At 46.0% G+C, this 23,384-nt stretch overlaps 2 protein-coding genes across 3 annotated transcripts in view; one reads left to right on the top strand and one right to left on the bottom strand.

Moving 5' to 3' along the window:
- The window catches only part of MORN5 (MORN repeat containing 5), a 632,826-nt gene that overhangs the window by 304,019 nt on the left and 305,423 nt on the right, over positions 1–23,384 (bottom strand). The window lies entirely within an intron of this gene.
- TTLL11 (tubulin tyrosine ligase like 11) overlaps positions 1–23,384 on the top strand; it is a 272,426-nt gene that overhangs the window by 199,754 nt on the left and 49,288 nt on the right. For both annotated transcript variants that reach the window (XM_050761886.1, XM_050761887.1), the window contains one exon: positions 20,244–20,495. In XM_050761886.1, coding sequence (XP_050617843.1) covers positions 20,244–20,495 — 252 coding nt within the window. The remainder of the gene's footprint in view (positions 1–20,243; positions 20,496–23,384) is intronic.

The following is a 23,384-nucleotide window of genomic DNA, read 5'->3' on the forward strand; positions in this document are numbered from 1 at the left end:
CCCTGCCTTTGTGAACTGCCGTTATTTATGGGGGGTGGTGGATGAGAGAACGGGAGATGGAAAATATACAAAATAAATGAGTAAAATCTATACTGTGATGACTGGGGATGGGCGCTATGAAGAAAATTAAGCAGGGAGAGCTCTGGAGGGCTGGGAAGAGTGTGGGCTGCACTCGTAAGCAGAATGGTCAGGGGAGGCCTGCCTGAGAAGGGCACACTTGGACACACACTTGAAGGAAATGAGGGAGTGAGCCAGGGACAGGCTTGGGTTTTGGCTATGACATGAAGGACACATTGGAAGCGGAGGTTGCGAGCCAGGAAACTGGTGAAGAGGCTGTTGAAGTTCGGGTGACCCATGATGAGGTGACAAGTGATGGCAGAGATGTGTGTGAACTGCAGTGACAGGAGGGATAGGACTTGGCTGGCTCTTTGCTTGTGAGGGGAGAGGGAGAATGAATCTCTTCTCTCTGGTTTCTGGCCGAGGTGCTGGATGGATGGGGAATCCCTCCTCTGAGTCAGGAACAAAGCTGGAGGCTCAGAATTGGAGTAGAAAAATGACTAACTGAAAGTAACTTGCCCATGTACACCTTGTTCATAGCAGCATTATTCACAATGTCCATGAATGAATGAAAGAATAAACAGACTCCACCTTTAAAAGGAAGGATATTCTGACACGTGCTACAGCATTGATGAACCCTTAGGACATTATGTTAAGTGAAATAAGCCAGATACACAGAAGGACAAACACTATATGAGTCCACTTTCTCCCGTCCCCAAGATGGAGTCTTGCTCTGTTGTCCAGGCTGGAGTGCAGTGGTACAATCTTGGCTCACTACAACCTCTACCTCCCGAGTTCAAGCGATTCTCCTGCCTCAGCCTTCAGAGTAGCTGGGATTACAGGCAAACGTCTGCACGCCCTGCTAGTTTTTGTATTTTAGTAGACACAGTGTTTCACCATGTTGGCCAGGCTGGTCTCAAACTCCTGACCTTGTGATCCACCCATCTTGGCCTCCCAAAGTGCTGGGATTACAGGCGTGAGTGACTGCGCCCGGCCATGATTCCACTTGTAAGAGGCACCGAGAGTAGTCAAATTCAGAGTGAGAAAGTAGAGTGGTGGTTGCTGGGGATGATGTGGGGGAGTTGAGAGTTATTGTTTGATAGGGAAAGAGTTTCAGTGGAGAAAGATGAGAAAAGTTCTGGAGATGGAAGGTAATGATGGTTGCACAGCAATGAATGTACATGATGCTGCTGAATTACACACTTGAAATAGTTAAAATGGTAAATTGTATGTTATATATATTTTTCCAAAAATTAAAAAAGTATTCCAAGTAATTTGCCCAAAATCACATAGCGAGCAAATCCAGCCCAACTCCGGAGCTCCTTGTGCACCTCCAGCCTCTTATTCTGAGCTCTCTCTGTCTCTCACTACTCTCTCCCTGTCTTCTAGGCTGGCTTTGATTACTTGGTAAAATTACTTAAATTCTCTGGGCCTATTTTTCCCCTGTCTGTAAAGTAGAGATACCTCATAGGGTTGTTGTGAGAATTAAATGAATCCATGCACCTAACTTGCCTGCCACAGAGTAAACTCACGATGTATTAGTTACTATTACTATTCTAATGTCAGAACAACCCAATCCAGGTAAAAACAGCACAGACCTGGACTAAAATCCATGCTCTAGCACTTGGGAGCTGTGTGTCCTTGGGCAAAGCACTGAACCGGCTTAAGTCTCAGTTTCTACCTATTATCAGGAGCTATCTGGGCTGATAGTTCCTGCCTGGCAGGGTTGAGAGCAGGACTAAATCAGACCTGTGTCCGAGGCCCCCAGTCCAGTGCCTGCCTGTCAGCCACAACCTCCAGCCCATAGTGACTGTTACTGTGTGGACACAGGATCACAGTTATGCAAGGAAAAATTCACATAGTGACATGAAATCTTTTTCTACTTCCATGCCATTTTATAGGCAGAAAATAGCACCTCCCTGCTCGTAGTTGAGGTATTTGAAGATCCTGAAGCCATACCTTTGTGCAGGCTTCAGTAATGTGTCTGTGTCTGATTTATTCGTTTTACAAAGCGGTCTGATTCAGCCAAGTCTAAGTAACATTGACTGATTCTCTGCTCCAGGCCTGGCCCCTTGCTGTTGCTAGAGAGTCAGAAATGAGTCGGACACAGCCCCTGTCTGCAAAGAACTGATACTGGCCCAAAGAAGAGCCAAGGACATTGTCACAGCAAACTACACTAAGACTGCAGAAACCTGGGTTCTTTCCTGAGCCCTAAAACCTAAGTGCCAGGAAACCTTGAACAAGCCACACCTCCCATCTCCAGAACTTGTCTACATGCAGAATGAGGACCTTGAACTTGCTGGTCTCTATGGCTTGAAGCTTTTTCCTCTTCAAATGTGTTGACTCCTTTGCCCTGTGCTCTCTGGGAGCAGTCTGCAGGACACAGGATAATTAGGGGAGGTTATACCAGAACCACTGCCTTCCGAGCTATATAGACTTGGCCTTGGAACCTTCTCGGTCAGCCAGGATGGGCTTAACCCTGTGGCATCCTGGGATCCCAGCAGCACTCTGGTGAGGAAGAGGAGGGGGATAGAGCCAGGAACTGGAGAGGGGACCCTGGCCAAGGCTGCAGGCCAGTGTCCCACCTGGGTGAGCAAAGAGGGATTAAGAGTGGAGGCTCCAATAGCCAAGGCAGCCTCGGGCTAACTAGGCTCCCGGGGCCAGGAAGCTGACTCACTCCAGACCCCCACTGGGCCTGGGGGCCCCCAAGCAGTTCAGGCCTGACTCCCAAGCAGCACACCAGACACTAGATGTATTCCAGGCTTGATCTGTGTGCCGAGGGAAGGAGCTCACACCCCACTCCTCCCCTGGGAGGAAGGATGGGGGACAGCTTGCTGTGGGAGAGGTACTTTCTTCATGGGGGATCTTGAAGCATTTGCTTCATTGGCCCAAGTTTCCCCTCACCTGTGGAAAAGTGTCCCAGCTCTCCTCTCCGTGGTCGGCCTTCTGGCCGTCTCTCTATCTCATGCCAAGGCATGGTCTGCTCATCTCACGTGGGACGCAACGCTAGTGCTTTATCTCAGGCTGGAATTGAGTCGAAGCCGGCAAAGCTGAACTGAGATTCTGGGATCATTGGTATGTGCACTGGCATTGTGATTCCCAGTCAAATTCTCGGTAGCCAACCCAAGTCGATTAACGCGAGGAAGAGAAATTGCAGGTTATCATTCAGCCACCACCGCCATCCATATGCATGAAGCCTGGGGACCTGACTCCCTTGCAGAATGAAGCATAACCTTTAGAGGGACCAATTTCAGAGAAATCGCCACCACTACCTCCACGCACTCTCACCGCCTCCCTGCAAGCCAAAAGGAGTGTTGCTTTAGCTCTGTGGCAGCAAAGGAAGCCGCTTGGGCTGCTCACATACCATGTATGTTCTCAAAGAGTTTGATGGGCTTCTGCCACTTAAGAAATTGGTCACATTTAGAGATATTCAGCTTCAGTGAACATGTCACGGCTGTATATAGGAAAAACATACTATTATCTCTAGAGCTTGCTTGAAACAACAGGCTTGTTCCTGAAACAGATGTTTTGTGAAACCCACTGTGACATGCTCATCATCTTGGACTGGAGATGGGCCAGCACTTAGTTACCAACCTCGCAAGGACACCAACATCTCTGCTGGCTGCCCGTTCATCCCACGCAGCTGGGCTCAGAGGAGACACTGCCTGTGGCTCCTTCTTCTGGCTCGTGAGTTCTGAAGTTAAACATTTTACAAGCTTGAGAATGTAGACAGAGGCAGTCAGCCAGGTGTGCCTTGAGAAAGATGTTCCCAGGATATTGACTCAGAATGTTTTAGTGCTGTTCAGCTAGCATCTACTGAGGGCCTACTGTGCACCAGGCACGATTCTAGTTGCTTCCAGTTACATGATCTCACAGTAACCCCCAAGTGTACCCAGGTCAGACATAAGGACACTGGACTCTTACATCAGTTTCCTAGGGCTGCCTAACAAGTTACCTCAAACTGCATGACTTAGAACAACACAAATGTCTTCTCTCACAGTGCTAGAGGCCAGAAGTCTGAGAGCAGGGTGTCCGCAGGGCCATGCCCCCACCAAAGCTCTAGAGGAGAATCCTTCGTTGTCTCTTCCAGCGTTTGATAGCTCTTGGCTAGGTAGCACGACGCCAGCCTCTGCCCTCGGCTTCCCATGGCCCTCTCCTCTGTGTGTATCTGCATCAAATCTGCCTCCGCCTCTCTGCTATAAGAACATCTGTCCCTAGATTTAGGGCCCTCTCTAAATCCAGAATGATCTTGGGATCCTTAATTACATCTGCAAAGACTCTTTTTTCCAAAAAAGGTCACATTCACAGGTTTCAGGGGTTAGGACTTGGATATCTCTTCTGGGGGACAGTATTCAGCCCACTGCAGCCTTCCAACTGTTATCTAATGGTTTCCCCAAAGTCACACATGGAGAAGGGGTCTCAGTAGGGCATGGAACCCAGGCTGGTCAGCTCCAAACTAAGACACGCTATGGAGCTTTGATCAGGTGGCACTCATCAGGTGCTGCAAGGCAGGCCCTGGTGTCAGTGCTGAGATGCAAACATGAAGTGATGGGCCCTGTTCTTAAGAAAGTTATAGGCTGGGCACAGTGGCTCATGCCTATAATCCCAGCACTTTGGGAGTCCAAGGCAGAAGGTTTGCTTGAGCCCAGGAGTTAGAGGCCATCCTGGACAATATAGAGAAACTCTGTCTGTACTAAAGATACCAAAACTAGCCAGGAGTGGTGAACTGTGCCTTTAGTCCCAGCTACTTGAGAGGCTGAGGCAAGAGGATTGCTTGAGACCAGGAGTTTGAGGCTGCTGTGAGCTATAATCAAACCATTGCACTCCAGCATGTGCAACAGAGTGAAATCCTCTCTCAAAGAAAGAAAAGAAAAGAAAAGAAAAGAAAAAGTTGTGGTTGGGTGGGAGGGAGCTGTGCATATTGGTTCAGAGTGAGAGTTTTGAGTCAAGCCAATCCAGAATCATAAGCCAGATTTGCCACTTCTAAGCTGGATGACTTTGGGCAAATTATGCCATTTTTCTGTGTCTCATTGGGAAACAGTCTCTTATGGAAACAGGGAATCATATGAAGAAGAATCCTAACCTCAAAGGGTTGTGGTGAGAATCAAATGAGAGGATGTGCTTAGCACACAGGTGTCCAAGCAGCGAGAGCCCCAGCATCCTGACCCCACAGCCTTTGTGGTTAACCACTGCTCACTGCTTTCCACCTGCTAGGATGCCCCAGAATATTTGAATCAGAGCCTCCAAATGGAAAAGGGACAGTGGAAGACTTCTGTACAAGTCCCCAGAAACCAGGCTGAGGAAGAGGGAGAATCCGAAGCTGACTTCAGGGTTTTGAGCTTGGCTCACTGCGGAGATGAAGTTGCCAGTAACAACATGGAAATAGTAAGAAGCAGGTTCAAGGGGATGTATTATCTTCATCCTGGAACATTGGACTGCTGAGATGCAAGTGGGCTCTCTGGGTGGATTTTTCTGGCAGGCGTTGGACTTCCAGAAAATGATTCTTCAAAGCTACACAAAGACTAAGAGTGTGGGAAATAATTGATCCCATTTTGGCAAATTCAAGTGTTGTCCTGGGTGAAGACTTCTAGGGGCAGAGAGCAAACTAGAAAACAGAAAACAGAAGTGGGTATTCATGGGTTTGTGGTCATGGCACTCAGTTTTCTTGCCTGCAGAGTGGGTGCCTTGCTTTGTTCTTCCCAAGCTGCTGTTGAGGCTGCATTAGGTCAGGAATGGGAAATTTCCCTGTAGACTGTGCCCTGAGCTGTGGCGAGAGGCAGCAGACAGTAGCGTCAACCCCAGTCTCCCAAATGCTGGCAGGACAGGAGAGGTACAAGTGAAGCGCCCCCTGTCTTTGTGTCATAGCTGAGGAATAATTGTTCCCTCTTCTGGTTTGAACTGGCCTTTTGAATAGACTCTAAATGTGTTCATAATCGCCAAAGGAACGACACAATAAAAACTGGAATTTCTCCATTCCCTGGCAAGAGGTGTGCATTTGCCAGTGGCTTTTTTTTTTTTTTTTTTTTTGTAAAAGCGGGTGTTTTTGTACTTCTCTCCTGAGCATTGTGGAGCGTTTCTGTCACCCCGCATCCCTGGACCACCACCTCCCACACATCCCCCTTGCCCTCTCCCTCTCCTGTGTGTGTGTTTGGCAGGACGGGGTAGGTCAGTAGATGTTGCCATGACAACTGAGAAAGAGACAGTTCTGACTTCAGCTCCATGCTTGTTAGTAGGGAAACTAAAAGAGTCGCTTTTGTTTTCTTTCTTGGGGGTTGGGATGCCCACCACATTCCTGTTGGCATGGAAACCTTTGGCTCCCACCGGGTGAGTCGGTCAAGTGGGGTAATAATTGATTTGAATGGGCGTTGGGAGAGGCTACTGTGAAGAGGCAGGACCCGGGGGGTCTGGCCATTGTGTCGCCATAAACAGCCTGCTCCTTAGGGCTGTCCTCCTGGGAGCTGGGGGGGAGGGAATGGGGATAGCAGCCTCTAGACCCCAGTCTCTGCATCTGCACATCTCTGGGATTTTTAAGCCATCTTGCATCAAGGACCAGTGATGTGTCTGGCATTCTCTCAGGTTCTTTACATTTGGTATTCCACTTCGTGCTCACTAAAGCCCTGTGGGTTTGGTGCTGTCACCACTTTGCAAATGAGGAAACTGATGCTCAGTGAGGTTAAGTACCTTCCCCAAGGTCAGTCAGCCAGGAAGTGGCAGTGTCAGAGCCGAAGCCCAGGCCTGCGTGAATCATCCTCCCTGCAACTCTCGCCACTCTGCTGGCTGCCTTAACCTTGCGCTTGAACTTACAGTCTCTCTAGAGTCTCCTGAGCCATCAGGGAGGCATCATCTGAAAAATGTACCTTGATAACTAAACATTTAGTACTTCTGTGAGAAACACCACTGCAAACTGTCTGGATGTCTGCTTGGGGAATTGTGCAGTGACAAGAGAAATTAAATACTTTAATGGATTTTGACAACAACTCTATGTTCAGGGAATTCAAATTGCATAAAGTAAAAAGTTAGACTTTCTCTCTGGACCTGACTGCTAATAGGCATGCCTAATTTATTAGTTGGATTAAAAAAAAAATCTAATCTTGATAGGACCAAAGTTCTTTCAGGAAAGAATGTAATGGGTCGAAGGCGGCCACAAAATCTTCCTGGAGGAGATAGGGCTTGAGTTCACCCAACATCCCTGGCTGCAGAGTTGGTACTCAATAAATATATGTCAAAGGAATCATATAACAGCTACCATTTCTTTTGTACTTACGATGTTCCAACCAGGGTGCCAGCTCCTTGTTTATGCCACCCCATCAAGTCCCTCAACACTTCTGGAGGGTGGATTCTATCATCCATCTCCATTTTGTAGAAGAGAAGCAGAGGCTGAGTGTTGATGCCCCTTTCCTAAGGCCACACAATTGGTAAGGGCTAGAACCAGAATGACCGTTATTCTCATCACCATAAATTATTAATGTGTATTTTTACCCTAAAGATGGGTTTATAGATCCATAAGCTGAAAAACGACACCCTAAATGTCACCCTGCCCATTTTCTTGTCTTCAGGCAAAATTATCCCAAATTCCTCATGTTCTCTGTCTTAAAGAATACTTTACTTACACAGTCATGTATCAGCATGTCTTTTCTGTATCACCTATTAGATGTACAGTACTGCCAGAGGAACAAAAATGGATTCTATTTCTGGCAAACTCATAGTCTATCAGGAAAAAGAAGCCACAAACTTAAATGACTGTGATATAAATTTAGAAAATGATAAATTCCACAATGAAGTACTGTGGGAATCAGAAAGAGAGTATTTCTGAGTGGGAAGGATCCAGGAAGGCCGTGGGCTGGTGTCTAGCGTGAGCTTGGAAGGATGAGCAGGATTTGGACCTGGTTGTCGTGAAGGGGTGGGCAGGACAGAGGCATCCCAGACACAGAGAAGAGGCACGAGGTGCAGGCCATCGCATTTGTGAGTAAGAGCACCCGGGAAGACTGTGGGCAGGGAGCAGGTCAAGGACAGGGGCTTAGAGGACCACCTAACACTTAGCGTCCTAAAGGAGGGAAAACAGAGGATGGAAAAACACCACAGAGAGTGCATGGGTGCGGGAGCCAGGAAATGAGAGGTTCAGGAAGACAGTGGTCAGCTGCTTTGAATGCTGTAAACAAGCAAGACTGGAGAAAGATTAAGAAGATCAGTGGCAATTAGGAGGTGCGTGGTCACCCTTGAGAGAACAGTACGTGGGCAGTGGAGGCAGAAGCCAGTGTGCTCGTGCTGCGGCCAGGAGGGGACCATGCACATGGAAAGACTTCCTCTAGGTCACGCTCTGCCAGGCCAAGGCACTGACTACAGTCTCCTAGGGGTGGACCAGCAGTGAGCCCCCTTGGCCTAGCCTCCCTGGAAGCCTAGGGTCTTAAGCATCAGACAGGTCCTGGTTACCAGTTGATACTGTTTAGGAGGCACGTGACTCTGAGTGTTGTGTTTAACCTGAGTTTGCTTTGTTTGTTCAGTCACAGCAGCTAACACTGAGTGCTTGCCACATTCCAGGTATTGCTCTGAATGGATTAGCCCATTTAATTCTCACGACAATGCTGGGACATAGGGAGAATTATTATCCCTATTATACAGATAAAGACATCAAGGCACAAGCAGGATAAGAGACTTTTCAAAGATTACCAGCTAGTTGGGAACAGGAACAGGATTCCAACCCACACATTCTGGCTCTGGAGGTACATCTTAATATCTGATCTTAAGGTCTCTGCGTGGCTTAACCAGGGTAATTAATGCCTGTTAGAGTCTCTGGTCCAAAGGAGGGGCTCACTAAGAGTGACTCCCTTTTTTCCCTGACCAAATACAAATGCAAGGTCAGGACACCCTTGTCTGAGAAAGGTCTGTGAGATCAGCCTCATAAGGCCTCATTCACGTCAGTGCAAATCTCATGCAGAATGGCACTCAAAAATAGCTTTGGAAAGTGGGATACAAATGTCATGAGCTCCTGGCATGATGCTGAGTGAAGCTGGTTTTGTGTTCAACACCTGTACTGCAGGAATTGACCGATGCGCCATCTCGGGTAAGTGGGGAGAGCCCTCAAGGCAAATCAGTCAGTGATGAGTGAAATTAACGAAGTGTGCAGATTTCATCTGCAGTCTGAAGGGGGAGTATCTGACCTGGGATATGCCTACGGAATTACTGAATAAGGGTTCATCGGGTGCTCAGTGTATAGAAGAGAATTAGGATTACCATAGAAAATGAATTGGGTTTAGATGAAATTGAATGCCAAAAAGAAATTACAGTCTAGGCAAAGAATAACTTTTACACGTGGTTTCCCCCCACTTATTGTCTGTATTCACATAGCCCTATACTTTGGTGCAGAACTGTGTTTAAACACTAAAATGCTTTGTGTTGCAGATAGGCACTGAGTATGTAATTAAAAGGATCCCTTCATTAGCAGAGATGTACAATGAAAGCTCAAGTTGGCCTTTTCTGCTAATTTTGGAGGTGGTAAAACAGAGGCTAATACAACCGCTGATTACAGTTGTCATAAAGACAGTCTCTTGCTGTTGCCATTAGGAAATTTTTGTTCTCCCAGAGTAGAGACAGGCTTTTCCCAGGGACTGTCAGAGAGCAAGAGGAAGAAAAGATTCATGCTGGCAACCAGAAGTAGAGGGGTGTGGAAATGCAGGGGTAGTGCAGGGGTTTAGCATGTGGGCTGTGGAGACAGACCACCCAGGTTCCAATCCCAGCCTCATCGCTTAGGCCACTGACTTAACCTTCCCACGCTTCAGCGTCCTCAGGTGTAAACTCACGTTAGTAACTGTGACTAGCTAATTGGATTGTTGTGAGAGTTCACTGAAATAATGACTGTATTCACTGTCAGATATTTTTAAGCACCTACTGTATACCGGGAGCTGTGCTGGGGCTGTAGATATAGTCATAAACCAGGCAGTAATGGTGCCTGCCCTTCTGGGAACTTTCCATCTAGAAAAGAAATAGGCATTAAGCACACAGTTATGCAAATAGCCATTGGAGTGTGATAACTACTCTGAAGAAAAAATAATGTATACTGTGGGCTTAGCATTGTGCAAGATGCAGATGGAGTTCTCAATAAATTTCTTGATGATGATGATGAAGAAGAAGTACTAAGTCAGGGAGGTTATAGAGAAAGGAATGGTTGATTCTATCTCCAAAAGCCGTGGAAAGCATTTTGGGAAAGGTGAGAGAGAATCTTAAATTTGAAAGATGAGTGTTTTTCAAGTGGATCATTTGTAAAAGGAGGGAGGGATGTGGATGTGGAGGATGAGGGAGGCAGCAACCAGGCCGTGCAGACCTCGAATGCTCGCTCAGGCCTGGGGACCTTGTTCACCGTGCCTTGGCCAGTTGGTGCAGGCAGGGCTTATACTTTGAAAGATTGTTCTCTGGGTTCCAGAGAAAAGCTAAGCACCAGCCAATTCATCTACAGAAAGGCAGTGGCCAACTGTTCAGTAGGTTTAAAGGGGACTCTGAAGTCCTTCAGGCAAAAGGCATTCTCCTCCCTTTCTGCCAAGGCAGCTAGAAGAGTCTGAGCTTTTCATTCAGAATTTTGGCCACTCTGGCATTTACGCTCAATAGCTGTGTCATTTTCTTTTCTTCTTTTTCTTTCTTTTTTCTTTTTCTTTGTTTAAACACAGGGTCTTGCTCCATCTCCCAGGCTGGAGTGCAGTGGCACAGCTGGCGGCTCACTGCAGCCTTGTTTCCCAGGTTCAAGCAATCCTCCCACCTCAGCCTCCCAAATACTTAGGACCACAGGTGCATACCGCCAGAGCTGGCTAATTTTTATTTTTTTGTAGAAGGGGGGTCTCGCTGTGTCACCCAGGCTGGTCTAGATTCAGGGCTTCCAGCAGTTCTCCCACCTCAGCCTCCCAAAGTGCTAGGATTACAGGCATGAGCCACTTAACTCTCCCTTCTTCTTCACTCTTTTTTATCTCAAAGGCTCTGGATGGGAAGTCCAGGGGCCTTAGCCTGCCTTTGCCACCCCTGTGGGATGCCTCACCTCCAGCCAGAGACTTGGCCCCACTCCCTATGTATTTCAGAAGGAAAATGAAACATGGTCATTGCTAGTGCCTCTTCTAACTCCAAAATCTGACTTTTTCCGTACTTGGGCAGCAGCAAAGTTCTCTCTCATGCATTAACTTCATCCTCAATAGAGAAGGAGGGTGTCAGAGCAGGTGCAGTTAGCTCCCCAGCCAGGCCTGAGAAAATGAGGCACACGTGGAGCGTTTGTTAGGCGGTCCTGGGCAGCCTGAAGTGAGAGTTTCCCAAGGAGGAGCAGCTGAGGAGCAGAAGGTCAATCTAGTGTTTGGTTACATCGGGTGGGGAGTGAGGCAGAAACCCCATATTCTCCTGAGTTCCTGGGGGTGAGTACCAGTCCCTCTAACTGAGGGATGGTGACTAAACAATGGACACCTTGAGATGATGATACTCATGAGAGAAAGATGTCAGCAGTTATAATCCAAGTGGCAAACAGGTATTGAGATGCTGTGTCCATCTTCTCTGCTAATCCTAACATCAGCCCTATAGGTTAGGTGCCATTATTATTCCTGTTTTATATTAGAGGAAACTAAAGCTTTGAGGTTATATGACTTGCCCGAGATCACACAGCTTGTGAGTGGCACAGCTGGGATTTCAACCATGCCCTGATCTGCCCCCAAAGCCCGAATTCCAGACCCTCTGCAACACCAGGCCCACAGCCAGGGAGGAGGAGCCGACTGGAGCACCCCTCCTTGGCCTGTGTGCACAGAATGTTTCACTGCCTCTAACCGTGCTGCAGGCCCAGTGGGCAAGAGGGATGATGACAAAGACACGCGCTCCATGCTCAGGGCCGGCAGGGCAGAGAGCCCTGTTGGAAAAGAAGCTTATTGGGAGGTCTTTGTAAAATGAGCTGTCAGCTCCTTCATCCGTAAAATGAGAGGGCTGGGCCCAATGACCCCAAAAGGCCTTTCCAGCTCTGAAATAGCATGAGTTCTGGGTCTGTGGGAGCCAGGGCATTAGAGTAAGTCCTTATGCTTGTCCTTCAGTTAATGCGTTGCCTGGCCCTGCCTGAAAATGCTCCTGCAGCAACTCCAGGCCTGGCAGCTCTGGGAATCCATCCCCGGGCAGGGAGAGATCTAGTCTGCTGTTGTCGCCATGGGGTCCTTTGTTAATTCATATAGTCGACAAACATTACAAATATTACATGTCAGCAATTCGTGGGAGCCTGGAATGTAAAGTAACAGATTGACTTGTTTGGCAAACAAAATGAAGCAGCCAGATGAGCACTGGTGCCCTCCCGAGAAGTCACACTGAAGACAGTTACAAGACCCCCAAGCAGATTCTTCTTGATGTTTTGTGGAAAGCCTGTTTTGAGTCCTAAACAATGTGGCCGTTTTGTGCTAGGCGTAGGCTCCATCCTCCTGCTTAAGCCTCACACCACCCCATAAAGCCAAAGACTTCTCTCCATTGCAAGGGAGGGGAAAATAAGATCGGTGAAGTTGTGTAACTACATCAAGTGAGCATGATGGCGTGGAAAGCGCCTGGGCTTTGAGGTCAAAGCTGAGCCACCTTAGGAAAGTAGGTTAACCTCTCTGAAGCTCGCTTTTCTCATCAGTGAAATGGGACCATTTGTAATACCTAATTCAAAGGATTCTTGCTAGGGTCAAAGGAGATGTTACAAATAACCGGCCTGACTCTCGAGGTCCTCAATGCCTGACAGCTCCTCGTGTATGGAGGCCGCATGACGCAGTGGTTAGAAACAAGGATGCTGGAGCCTGCCTGTCTGGGTTTCTGCCCCAGATTCACAACATATTGGTTTGTATCCTTGTGCCTTGGTTTCCTCACCTGTAAAATGGGGATCATATTAATAATAACACCTGCTTTGTAGGATTTTATCAAGATTAAATTTTTTTAAATTGCAGTTCCTGGCACATAGTATGTGCAATTAATATCATTGCCATTGTGTTTCGTTGTGTTTTGATGTTTTGTCACTGTTGATGATATGCTACGGAGGAAAGTCATCAAGTGAGGTGGAAGTGGTCTGGCCATGGTTTGTGGGGAGGAAGGGTCGTTGTGTGAAGGGGAACAGGTGGGAATAGGCTCAGCATGGGTCTAGGTCTTAGAGGGACTTGGATGGCAGACAGAGCTCTCTCATTAAGTCCTTTCCTTGTCACTGTGGAAGCCCACGCCTCACCTGTTTTAGAGTCTGTCACCTTCCCTTCAAGTCGCCTGGCATCACCCGTCAGGCAAATGGGGCTTCTGTGGTAGCAGGGATTTATCAAGCGACAAAGCTGGGCTATACAGTAAAGTTTATTTTTAGTGACTTCATCCTCCACTTCTTTAAATTAGCTGCAGGGCTAATTTGAGGGACTTCTTTGGTGCATGGTTAGCATTTTCTGCAGGAATGCCAACATGATACATGTGCATTTGGAATCTGCTAGTGACTGAGGGGACTCGCCTTGGCCAAACAGCAGGGAAGGGGACCTGTTTATGTCCCTTTGCCATGCGGCACCACTGCCACAAGGCTCTCCTGCCAAGCCACGGGGCTGCCTGGGAACGTGATCCAGGGTGTTCTCTCCCCTTTTGTCCCACATATTCAAGCAGTAGTTGCTAAATCTGCGTGTCTAAAGCTCCCTGTCTCTATGCCCATTACAACTGCCCTAGTTCAGGTCTCATTTTCTTTCACCTAGACCAGTGATTCTTAGACTTTAGCCTGCATCAGAATCACCCACAGGGCTTGCTAAAACAGATTGCCCAGCCCGCTCAGAGTTTCTGAGTCAATAGGTCTTGGGTGAGATCCAAGAATGTGCATTTCTAACAAGTTATCAGGAGGCACCGATGCTGCTGGGCTGGGGACCGCATTTTCAGAATCGTTGACCTAGACTGTTCCAGTAGCTTTCTAGTACCATCCACCGTTCCCCTCTCAATTCAGAATGCATAGTGCTAACAGATGTATTCATCTGCACCACGATGTTAATCTTGCCATTCCTTTCCTCAAAATCCACCACATTCTTCTCATTCCCTACACTACTATGTCCGAGCACCTTTCTCTCACATTCAGCGTCCTGTATGACCTAGACCCATGCTGGCTCGCTCATCATCACACTGCCAAGTCACTGTTTATATATGGGTCTTGTCTTCCCTCACTTGGTCACATGCTTCTGGGTGACAGGGACTGTGTCCACCTCACTCTTATATCCGAGGCCTCTGGGCATGTGAGTGCTTGGAACATGTTTCACGGATGAATAAATTATTGAAGGAATGCTTAACTAGAGATGGAAATTAAGCAACTTTTCGGCAACTAGAATTTGACCTTGCTAGACCTACTTCTCTGCTTTGTTAATTTCTGGAACGGTATACTGCTTATACATAAGAAGAAAAGTATCTGATTTGATTTAAATCAAATTATCACAAAAGCTATATAGTGAACTAAGCGTGGGGTGTGTTGTGAGACAGTCCCAAGTATAAATCCTGATTTCACTACTGATTGGGTGAGCTTGGGCAAGTATTCAGCCTCTCTGGGCCTGTTTCCCAATCTGTAAAATGGGAATCGTTTCCACCTACACTGTAGAATTGTTATGAGAAACAAATGAAATAATATAGGTAAGTTGCTTGGAGCAGTATTTGACATGTAGTAGGCCCTTGATAAATTGTGATTTTTAACAGTTAACTTTCCAGGCAAAATAGAGATAGGTGGTTTTTCACAAGTTTCAATGAAAAAGAATTCCATTTTATTTGAAAAATGCTAATAGATAAAACATTCCAGAACTCTTTGACCTATTTTGATGAATCAAGGATATACCAAATTCATTTTTTTTATTATCCCAAAGGACTAGTCAATTTGATTTATATTTTCTTTACCAGTCACTTTTATTTCATAAGCTTGACATTTCCATTAAAATGCTATTAAGTAAAAACAGGATCTTACATATTTGTGATGGCTTGGATCTCAATGTGATAATTGGAATTATCTCCAGCAAAGATTCCATTTCTCATTGTTTTATTTCCTCTTACATATCAGCTATATCTTTAGTGCCTTCTTCCAGTTGAGTAAAACCACTTCCCTCTGAATTTGTGGTTGAGTCCATGAAAATGATATCTCTGGCTTTGAAGACTCTTTTCATCATGAGGTTATTAATTGCGATTCAGGAATGATGGGAAATGGTGGTCATCCACTAAATACAGCAACCCTTGAAAGAAATTTGAAAGGCTATTGCAAGAAGAAAAAACAGACTCATTCTGCAAGGCTCTGGAGGCAGGATGGGCGGCAGGAATTGGACCCTGGAGAAAGACATTCGCTGGTTACCACTGGGAACACCTTTCCAGTCTGAGGTGTCCTAGAGGTGGTGGGGTTCCCATCACCAGGGCAACCCCAGCTAAGCCTACGATCCTGGATGATGTGCTGATCAAATGACTGGCTGGTGTTAATGTCCTTATCTATCTGGGTTTAAATTTCTTTTCTAGAATCATTTCAAAAATGTTCTGGAACTAGATAGTGGTGACAGTTACACAACAATGTGAATGCCTGAAACACCACTGAATTGTCCACTTGAAAATGGTTAAAATGGTGAGCTTTATGTTTATTATTATACTACGATAAAATAATAAATGACATCGTTGGACAGAGTGATCTCCAAAGCCACTTCTAGCTATAAGATTTTATGCTTCCTTGCTAACAAGGTGAAACCCCGTCTCTACTAAAAATACAGAGAAAAAAAATTAGCTAGACGGGGTGGCACGCACCTGTAGTCCCCAGCTACTTGGGAAGCTGAGGCAAGGAGAATCGCTTGAACCTGGGAGGCAGAGGTTGCAGTGAGCCGAGATCATGCCACTGCACTCCAGCCTGGGTGACAGTGCGAGTCTCCGTCTCAAAAAAAAAAAAAAGATTTTATGCTTCTGAGAGGGAGTACGTCACTCAGGGGACTGATCACTGACTCTATTTAGTCAATTGACAGACCATGTGACACTAGATCTCTAACTGAGGGGGAATGGTTAATTAATACAGAATATTTCATGTCATGAGAAATTACACTCATGAAAACACTTAATACCATGGGAAGATACTTACAATGTAGGATATAAAAAGAAGGATTTGGAATACACGTAATGCAATCCTAACTTCATAAATATAGATAAGAAATCAAAATGTTAATAGTGTTGATCTCAAATTTGTAGAATTACAAATGATTTTAATTCCTTTATACATTTCTCAGAATGTCTACAAAGAGCATGACTTACAATTATAATCTTTAAAAAAACTCTTTAAAATAAAAAATCAATAATTCCACATAGGATTTGTAACCCGCAATGTGAATTATGATGTGTATTTGAATAATGGGGTAGTGGGTCAGAGGCAGTGGCTCACACCTATAATCCCAGCACATTGGGAGGCTAGCCAAGGCAGGAGGATCGCTTGAGGCCAGGAGTTCAAGACTAGCCTGGTCAATGTAGTTAGACCTTATCTCTACAAAAAAACTTAAAAATTGGCCAGACTGGCCAGGCACAGTGGCTCACGCCTGTAATCCCAGCACTTTGGGAGGCTGAGGCGGGTGGATCACTTGAGGTCAGGAGTTCGAGACCAACCTGGCCAACATGGCAAAACCCCATCTCTACTGAAAATACAAAAATTAGCCAGGCATGGTGGCACACGCCTGTAATCTCAGCTAATCAGAAGGCTGAGACAAGAGAATCACTTGAACCCAGGAGGCAGAGGTTGCAGTAGTAGTGAGCCAAGATCACGCCACTATACTCCAGCCTGGTTGACAGAGCAAGACTCTGTCTCAAAAAAAAAAAAAAAAAAAAAAAAAAAAAAAAAAAAAAAAAAGCCAGGCTAATGGTGGTACACACCTGTAGTTCTAGCTACTCAGGAAGCTGAGGCAAGATTGTTTGAGCCCGGGTGCCTAGGCTCAGCCTAGGCTACAGTGAGCTGTAGTTGTACCACTGCACTCCAGCCTGGGTGACAGAGTGAGCTCCTATCTCTAAAAAAAAAAAAGAAGAAAAAGAAGAAGGACTGAGTATGGTGGCTCATGCCTGTAATCCCACCACTTTGGAAGGCCAAGGCCAAGGCAGGTGGATTGCTTGGGGTCAGGAGTTCAAGACCAGCCTGACCAACATGGTGAAATCCCGTCTCTACTAAAAATATTTAAAAAAAAATTGACCGGGCGCGGTGGCTCAAGCCTGTAATCCCAGCACTTTGGGAGGCCGAGACGGGTGGATCACGAGGTCAGGAGATCGAGACCATCCTGGCTAACACAGTGAAACCCCGTCTCTACTAAAAAATACAAAAAACTAGCCGGGCAAGGTGGCGGGCGCCTGTAGTTCCAGCTACTCGGGAGGCTGAGGCAAGAGAATGGTGTGAACCCGGGAGGTAGAGCTTGCAGTGAGCTGAGATCCGGCCACTGCACTCCAGCCTGGGCGACAGAGCAAGACTCCATCTCAAAAAAAAAAAAAAAAAAAATTTAGCTGGGCATGCTGGCACACACCTGTAATCCCAGCTACTTGGGATGCTGAGGCAGGAGAATGGCTTGAAGCAAAAAAAAAAAAAAAAAAAAAGTAGAATTACAGTAGTAAAATAGAAACAGCAGTGGATCAGTGGCTTATTAGAACTGAATTATAATTCCAGTTCAGCTAGACGATACAGGTGCAACACCTTACCAAGCCTCAGTTTCTTCTTCTGGAACAGGGGCATTGTCATAACTGCACAGAGTGGAGTGAAGAGCAGATGGCCGCCTGACTGTGGACGGTTCTGCCCACTGAGGAGTCCTTTGAGCTATTTTCATTGTTATAGAGTGTATTCCAACTGTACATTTCCAAATCTTTCCTTGAATAAAAACTTACTGAGTGCTTATAAAGTCATTGATTGCCACTTACCCAGTAATTTAAGGGCTAATTTCCGATAAGAGTGTCGCCTTTTTTCTCATCTTTCTTCCTATAACCTTAATGGGAAAACGTTTCATTTCATCTGAAAAGCAACCACCTGATATTTACTGTCTTAAGTTCAAGGTGATGATGACAAAATCATTTTAGCTGGAGGAAAATTGCAGTCCTTTGGGCACATTTGCCTCTCCCAAAGAGTCAGGACTCTCCTCTTTGTGGGACGGAGCATTTCGTTCCTTAAAACCCTCCACACTGTTGAAGTTGAAAAGAGATTTAAAGAGATTTTTCCCTCGTGCTTTTCTGCTTCTGCCCTCTGCCTGTCCTTGCTTTGAGACCAGCATCAAGACCCACTAAGGAGAAACCAGGAATAAGCCTTCCAGGACTTTTTAGTCACACAAGGGAGTTTTTCCCAGAGGCTGGCTCCTTGAACTGGGATGAAGGGAGGACCGTTTGTGTAGGGCTATCAAGCATGTTGTTTCGCTGTTGAATTTAAAAGTGCTTACAAGTTACAAAACATTGTAACCTTAATATTTTGAGGCTTATGTTGCAAACTTTTTCAGTTCAACAGATTCAATGAGACTTTCTCAAACACCAAGTATGTTTCAGGTCCTATAGAAATAGGAGTGACATTTCTATATGAAACAGATGTAGGCGTTCAATGAGCTCACAAAATGGTGAGAGAGACTGGCATGTAAACCAGTGCAGTGCAGGCATAACAAAGCAAACAAGGAAGCACGTCCAAGGAATGGGGGTGAGGCATGAGAGAGAGGGACCCGTGTGGTCAAGAAGCCATCTCAGCTGGTTTTGAAAGTGGAACAGAAGTGTGCCAGGCAGCCAGGGCCAGAGGAAAGCAGGCACAAAGACACCCAGATGGCCCAACCTGAGCACTGATGGTATGCTTGCTTGGAAATGAAAGCACTGGGCATGAGGTCATTTAATAAAGAGTAGAGAACAGGCCTTGGTACCATTAATAGCACCACGTCTCAGTACCACGAGATGCCACCCTAATTTTCTTGGATCAGTTAGTCAACCAGGAAGCATTTACTGGCCATGTATAACATGCTCAAGGTTCTGTCTCAGGAATGAACACAGCAGGTGGCAGAGGGTTTACACCTGGCCCCAGATCCCAACAGGATAGGACGCAGGAGTGGGAACTGAGGTGCAGTTGCAGAGAGGGCCCTTGAGTGTGGAAGGGAACTGGGTGTCCAGGGAGCATGGAGTCTCTGGTTCCAGGGCAGGCCAATGAGTGGCACATTGGGAGGAGCAGTGCACAAGGCTTGGGCTGGAACAGTGTGCCTGGCTGGGGGGAAGATTGGAAATGAGGAGGCCCAAGAAGAGCTCGGGAAGGGCCTCAAGTGCCAGAAAGAGCAGTACAGACTCGGGAGTCCTCAGTGGTTTTAGCAAGTGAGTGACTCAGCCAGGGTGGCCTAAAAAGAGGTGACTTAGGTGCCAGTTTGGAGGATGGATCTATGGATGGGCAAGGCCAGAGGCAGGAGGGCCTTTTCTACAGTCCAGGCAGGGACAGAGCAGCAGGGGTTGGCTTCAGGACTAAGGAGGCAGAACTAGCCGAGGAGGAGTCGGCGTTTATTCTGTGCTTTCCTGTTGGGTAACTGGCAGATGGTTGTGACATTCAAGGAGATGGGGAATGTAGATTTGGGGCGAGGGGGAATAATATGTAGGTCTAAGATGAGAAGAACATTCTGAGCTAGAGGTGGATATTTAAGAGTTATTAGCTGCTAGTTTTCTTGAACATCAAAATAATTTCTGAATAAACTATCCAGACTAAGGAATCACTACACTATAATCATTTTTTGTATGAATTCCAAATTTTAAAAAACAGTTAAGCCAGAAATATAATTGTTTCTATTCCTAGAATTCGGTAGCTGATGCATCTTTGCAAATTGTTCGTTGAACTGTGTTCTGGCTTCTTGCCAGTCCTCGATGAGATTTTTATATTTCTTAATTATTCAATTACTACCCGTAAGTAAGAGTTTGAAATCAAACCTAGACTGCTACATAATAAAGTATTCTCTTGAATCACGAGTACAGTAAAGGAAGGTTTTCATACTGGGAAACCAGGATGGTAGAAGGAGGAAGCACACATTTCTAGCACTGGCTCTGCCTTGGTTTCACGTTCTGGCTTTGCTATGTGCTGGCTGTGTGAGCTTGGGCAGGTCACTTCTCTGTGGTTAGTCTTGCTGTCTGTAAAATAAAAATACTGATAATGCTGCCGCCTGAGGAGGTTGTAAATCTCAAGTAAAGGAGAAACTGCAAGGGAAAGTGTTATGTCATTAATTCTTTGTGTGCTTCAGGTCTCAGCAGCTTGAAAAACCATTCGCTGGAAAGGAAGATGCTTTGGACGGCGAGCTGACCAGTGCTCCAGACTGCAACACCAACCCCGAAGCCCACCTGCCTTCCATTTGCCTCAAGCAGGTGTTCCCCAAGTACGCAAAGCAGTTCAACTACCTGCGCCTGGTGGACAGGATGGCAAATTTGTTTATCCGGTTCCTGGGCATCAAGGGGACAATGAAGTTGGGGCCAACAGGCTTTCGTACCTTCATAAGGTCAGTGAGAACAGCCTCCTCTGGCTTGGGCTTTGAGCCGGGTGGAGTCCAGTCTCACATCTGGCGGGTCAGGTCTCCCTGACTGCACTTGGGAGAATCTGTGGTGCTGGGTCAGTCCTCCATTTGAGCATAGATTAGCCTAGTGGCTGGTACATGGTAGACTCTCATTTGTTGAGTGAATTAATGAATATGATGCATGTGACAGCATTTGCAACCTTATGTTCATGATTAAAAAACAACTCTGTGCCTACCTTGAGCTGAGTCCTGAAAACGCATACTAATAATCGCCCCTTGGAGTCAGGCAGACCTTGCACTTCTTAAACCGGGCTTCTCCCAGTGGTGCATGGCTGTGTGCCTGGCGTTCGTGAAGCCACAACAGAGAAGCAAGGCACATCTTTCCAAAGTGTCAGTTTCAGGAGGGAAAAGTTAAATAATTCAGCTGATAAATATTTTAATGCATTTGTTCTAATATAAAAATAACACGGCTATATTTTAGAGCATAATGCAAAATTTGCATGAATTTTCAAGATAAAACATGAGATAAAGAAATTATATCTTTGCTGCAGCCTGCAAAGTAAGCAATTGCCACTTGGTTTCCTGAGATTACACATTAATCTCCCTCTACCCTGTGGGGACACTTTGGGGCAATACAGCAGCATTTACTAGCTTCTAGGGCAAGTAACCCTAAGGCAAGGCAAAGAGCACCCCTAAACCTCAATACATCTATCCTGTAAAATGAGGATAAAGCTGCCTGTGCCCTACAATAGTGTGTGTAAGATTAGTTCAGATTGCATAGAAACATCTAGCAAGTCGTAAGTGATCAATAAATGTCAGTTTCTTCTTACAAGGTTAAAAGAATTCCGTGAAATTATATGTATATTTATATATAATTTATATAGATATATATATGGTCCTACACAGAGTCTCGATCAAAGAAGGTTCCCACTTAGTATGTGTTAATCTAATAACTCTAGATCCCTTTAACAAATAAGAATGGCTGACAATATGGAAATGTTCCTTAGCAAGTAATTGTATCCTATACACCTCATGGAGTATGTCTGCGAGCACTCAATATGGCTGTTGTTTTTCCCATCACTGATTTTAATATTTTTGTCTTGCACCTCAAAGTCACACTTTTCACAGCTTTTTTCACTAAAATAATTAGAAGTTTTGAGTGGGAAACCACTTTTGTCAAAAGCATGTCTCCAAAGAAGTTTTATAAATTCTAACTCTAGCCCTCTGCTATTCCTGACAGGATGGTACACAAAAGTATTGGCAGGAATTTTGCCGTTTCAGTACACCTGAAGTAGTATTTTTGCAAGATGACTTTGAGAAGGGCTTTGTGTTAGTTTCAGGGGGTAGGGCGGGTGGGGGAGGGAAGCCCAGTGGAAAGAGGACAGGCTTTGGGATCAGACGGGTCTGGCTTCAGAGCCAAGCACATTACTTAATAGCTGTGTGGCTTTGGGCAAATTCCTTATCTTCTCTGCACTCAGTTCTCTCATCTGCAAAATGGGAACAATCATCCCTGCCTTGCAGGATTGTTGTGAGGTTGGGATAATATATCATAGAGCAGCTGGCCTGATGCCTAGTTCATGGGAGCTGCTTGTTCGGTGGGAGTCTTGTGGTTATTATTTCCATCAGGCAGTGGGAATTTTCAAAAAAGTCAATAGGCACTTATTTGCACTGAAAAGACTGCCTGACATGATACTCTGGGACTCATTTAGGAATTACATTTGGCTTTCAGTAATAGGTAACCACCTACAAATGGCTTAAATAGTAACTTTCTTTCATATAACAGGAACTTTTGCAGTGGGGGTTCTAGAGCTGGTTAATGACTCCACAATATGATCCATGTTCCACTTTCTGTCTTTTTGCTCATCCATCCTAAGTGCGTACTTCCACTTCAGGGTTGTCTTATGGTCACAAGAGGGCTGCTGAAAATCCAGCCATCATGGTTGAATTCCAGACAGAAAGGGGAAGAAGGGGAGGAAGAAAAAAGGCCTCCACAGATGAATTAGATCCCTTCAAAAGCTTTCCTGGAAGCTGTATTCAGTGACTTCCACTTCTATCTTACTGGCTACCACCATCTGCATAGGAAGCTGGGAAATACAATTATTCTAACTGTGCATAGTGCTATCCCATTATAGTGAAAAAGAGAAGAAAGAGAACAGATAGGTAGGCAGGCTCTGCCCCTTTGTGATTCCTGGACCTTGTAACATAAGGAAACAGCTTAGTGACAGAGGCCCCAGGTCATGAGTGCACTTATGGGCACTGTGGAAGTATTTGGGGCCCCGGAGAATGATGAGATTGAGCAAGCTGGGGTGCTTCTCTCAGCATAAGATGTCTGTGGGCACAGATCTTTGGAGCAACGGCAGAAGCTTTCTTGGCCCTCCCCAGCCTTTACACCATCACACAGAAAACTCAGTTCAAGATCAGAGAGCATGAAGGAATGGCTTGGCTTCGTGTGGATGATATCTTGGGAGTTGCACGGAACCCTGGTCCTGTGAGATCTGTTCTAGCTCAACATTATGCTATAAAGGATTATGTCTGGTTTAACCTAACAACTGTTACTGAGCACCTGGTAGCCATGGGACGTTCAAAGGCAAATAATGGGACCCTGCCTGCCCTCAAAGGACTGTCAGTCTAATAGCATGCAATGAACACGTCATTAAAGGCAATGTTTTGGCAGAGTCATGGGGCGGTGGCTCATGGACTCCCCCGCAGGGTGGCATTCAGAGTGCTACAAGCACAGAATGGGGGAGGCTTCCTCTACCTGGTGGAATCAAGGCAGGCTCCCAAAAGGAGGCAGGGTTTGGACTGCTAGAGGCAGGATTTTTCCAGGCAGCAGGGAGAGCCTGAGAATGGATGGCATGTATAGCCCAAATTTAG

The sequence above is a fragment of the Macaca thibetana genome, chromosome 15, assembly GCF_024542745.1.
Source record: "Macaca thibetana thibetana isolate TM-01 chromosome 15, ASM2454274v1, whole genome shotgun sequence".
NCBI lineage: Eukaryota > Metazoa > Chordata > Mammalia > Primates > Cercopithecidae > Macaca > Macaca thibetana.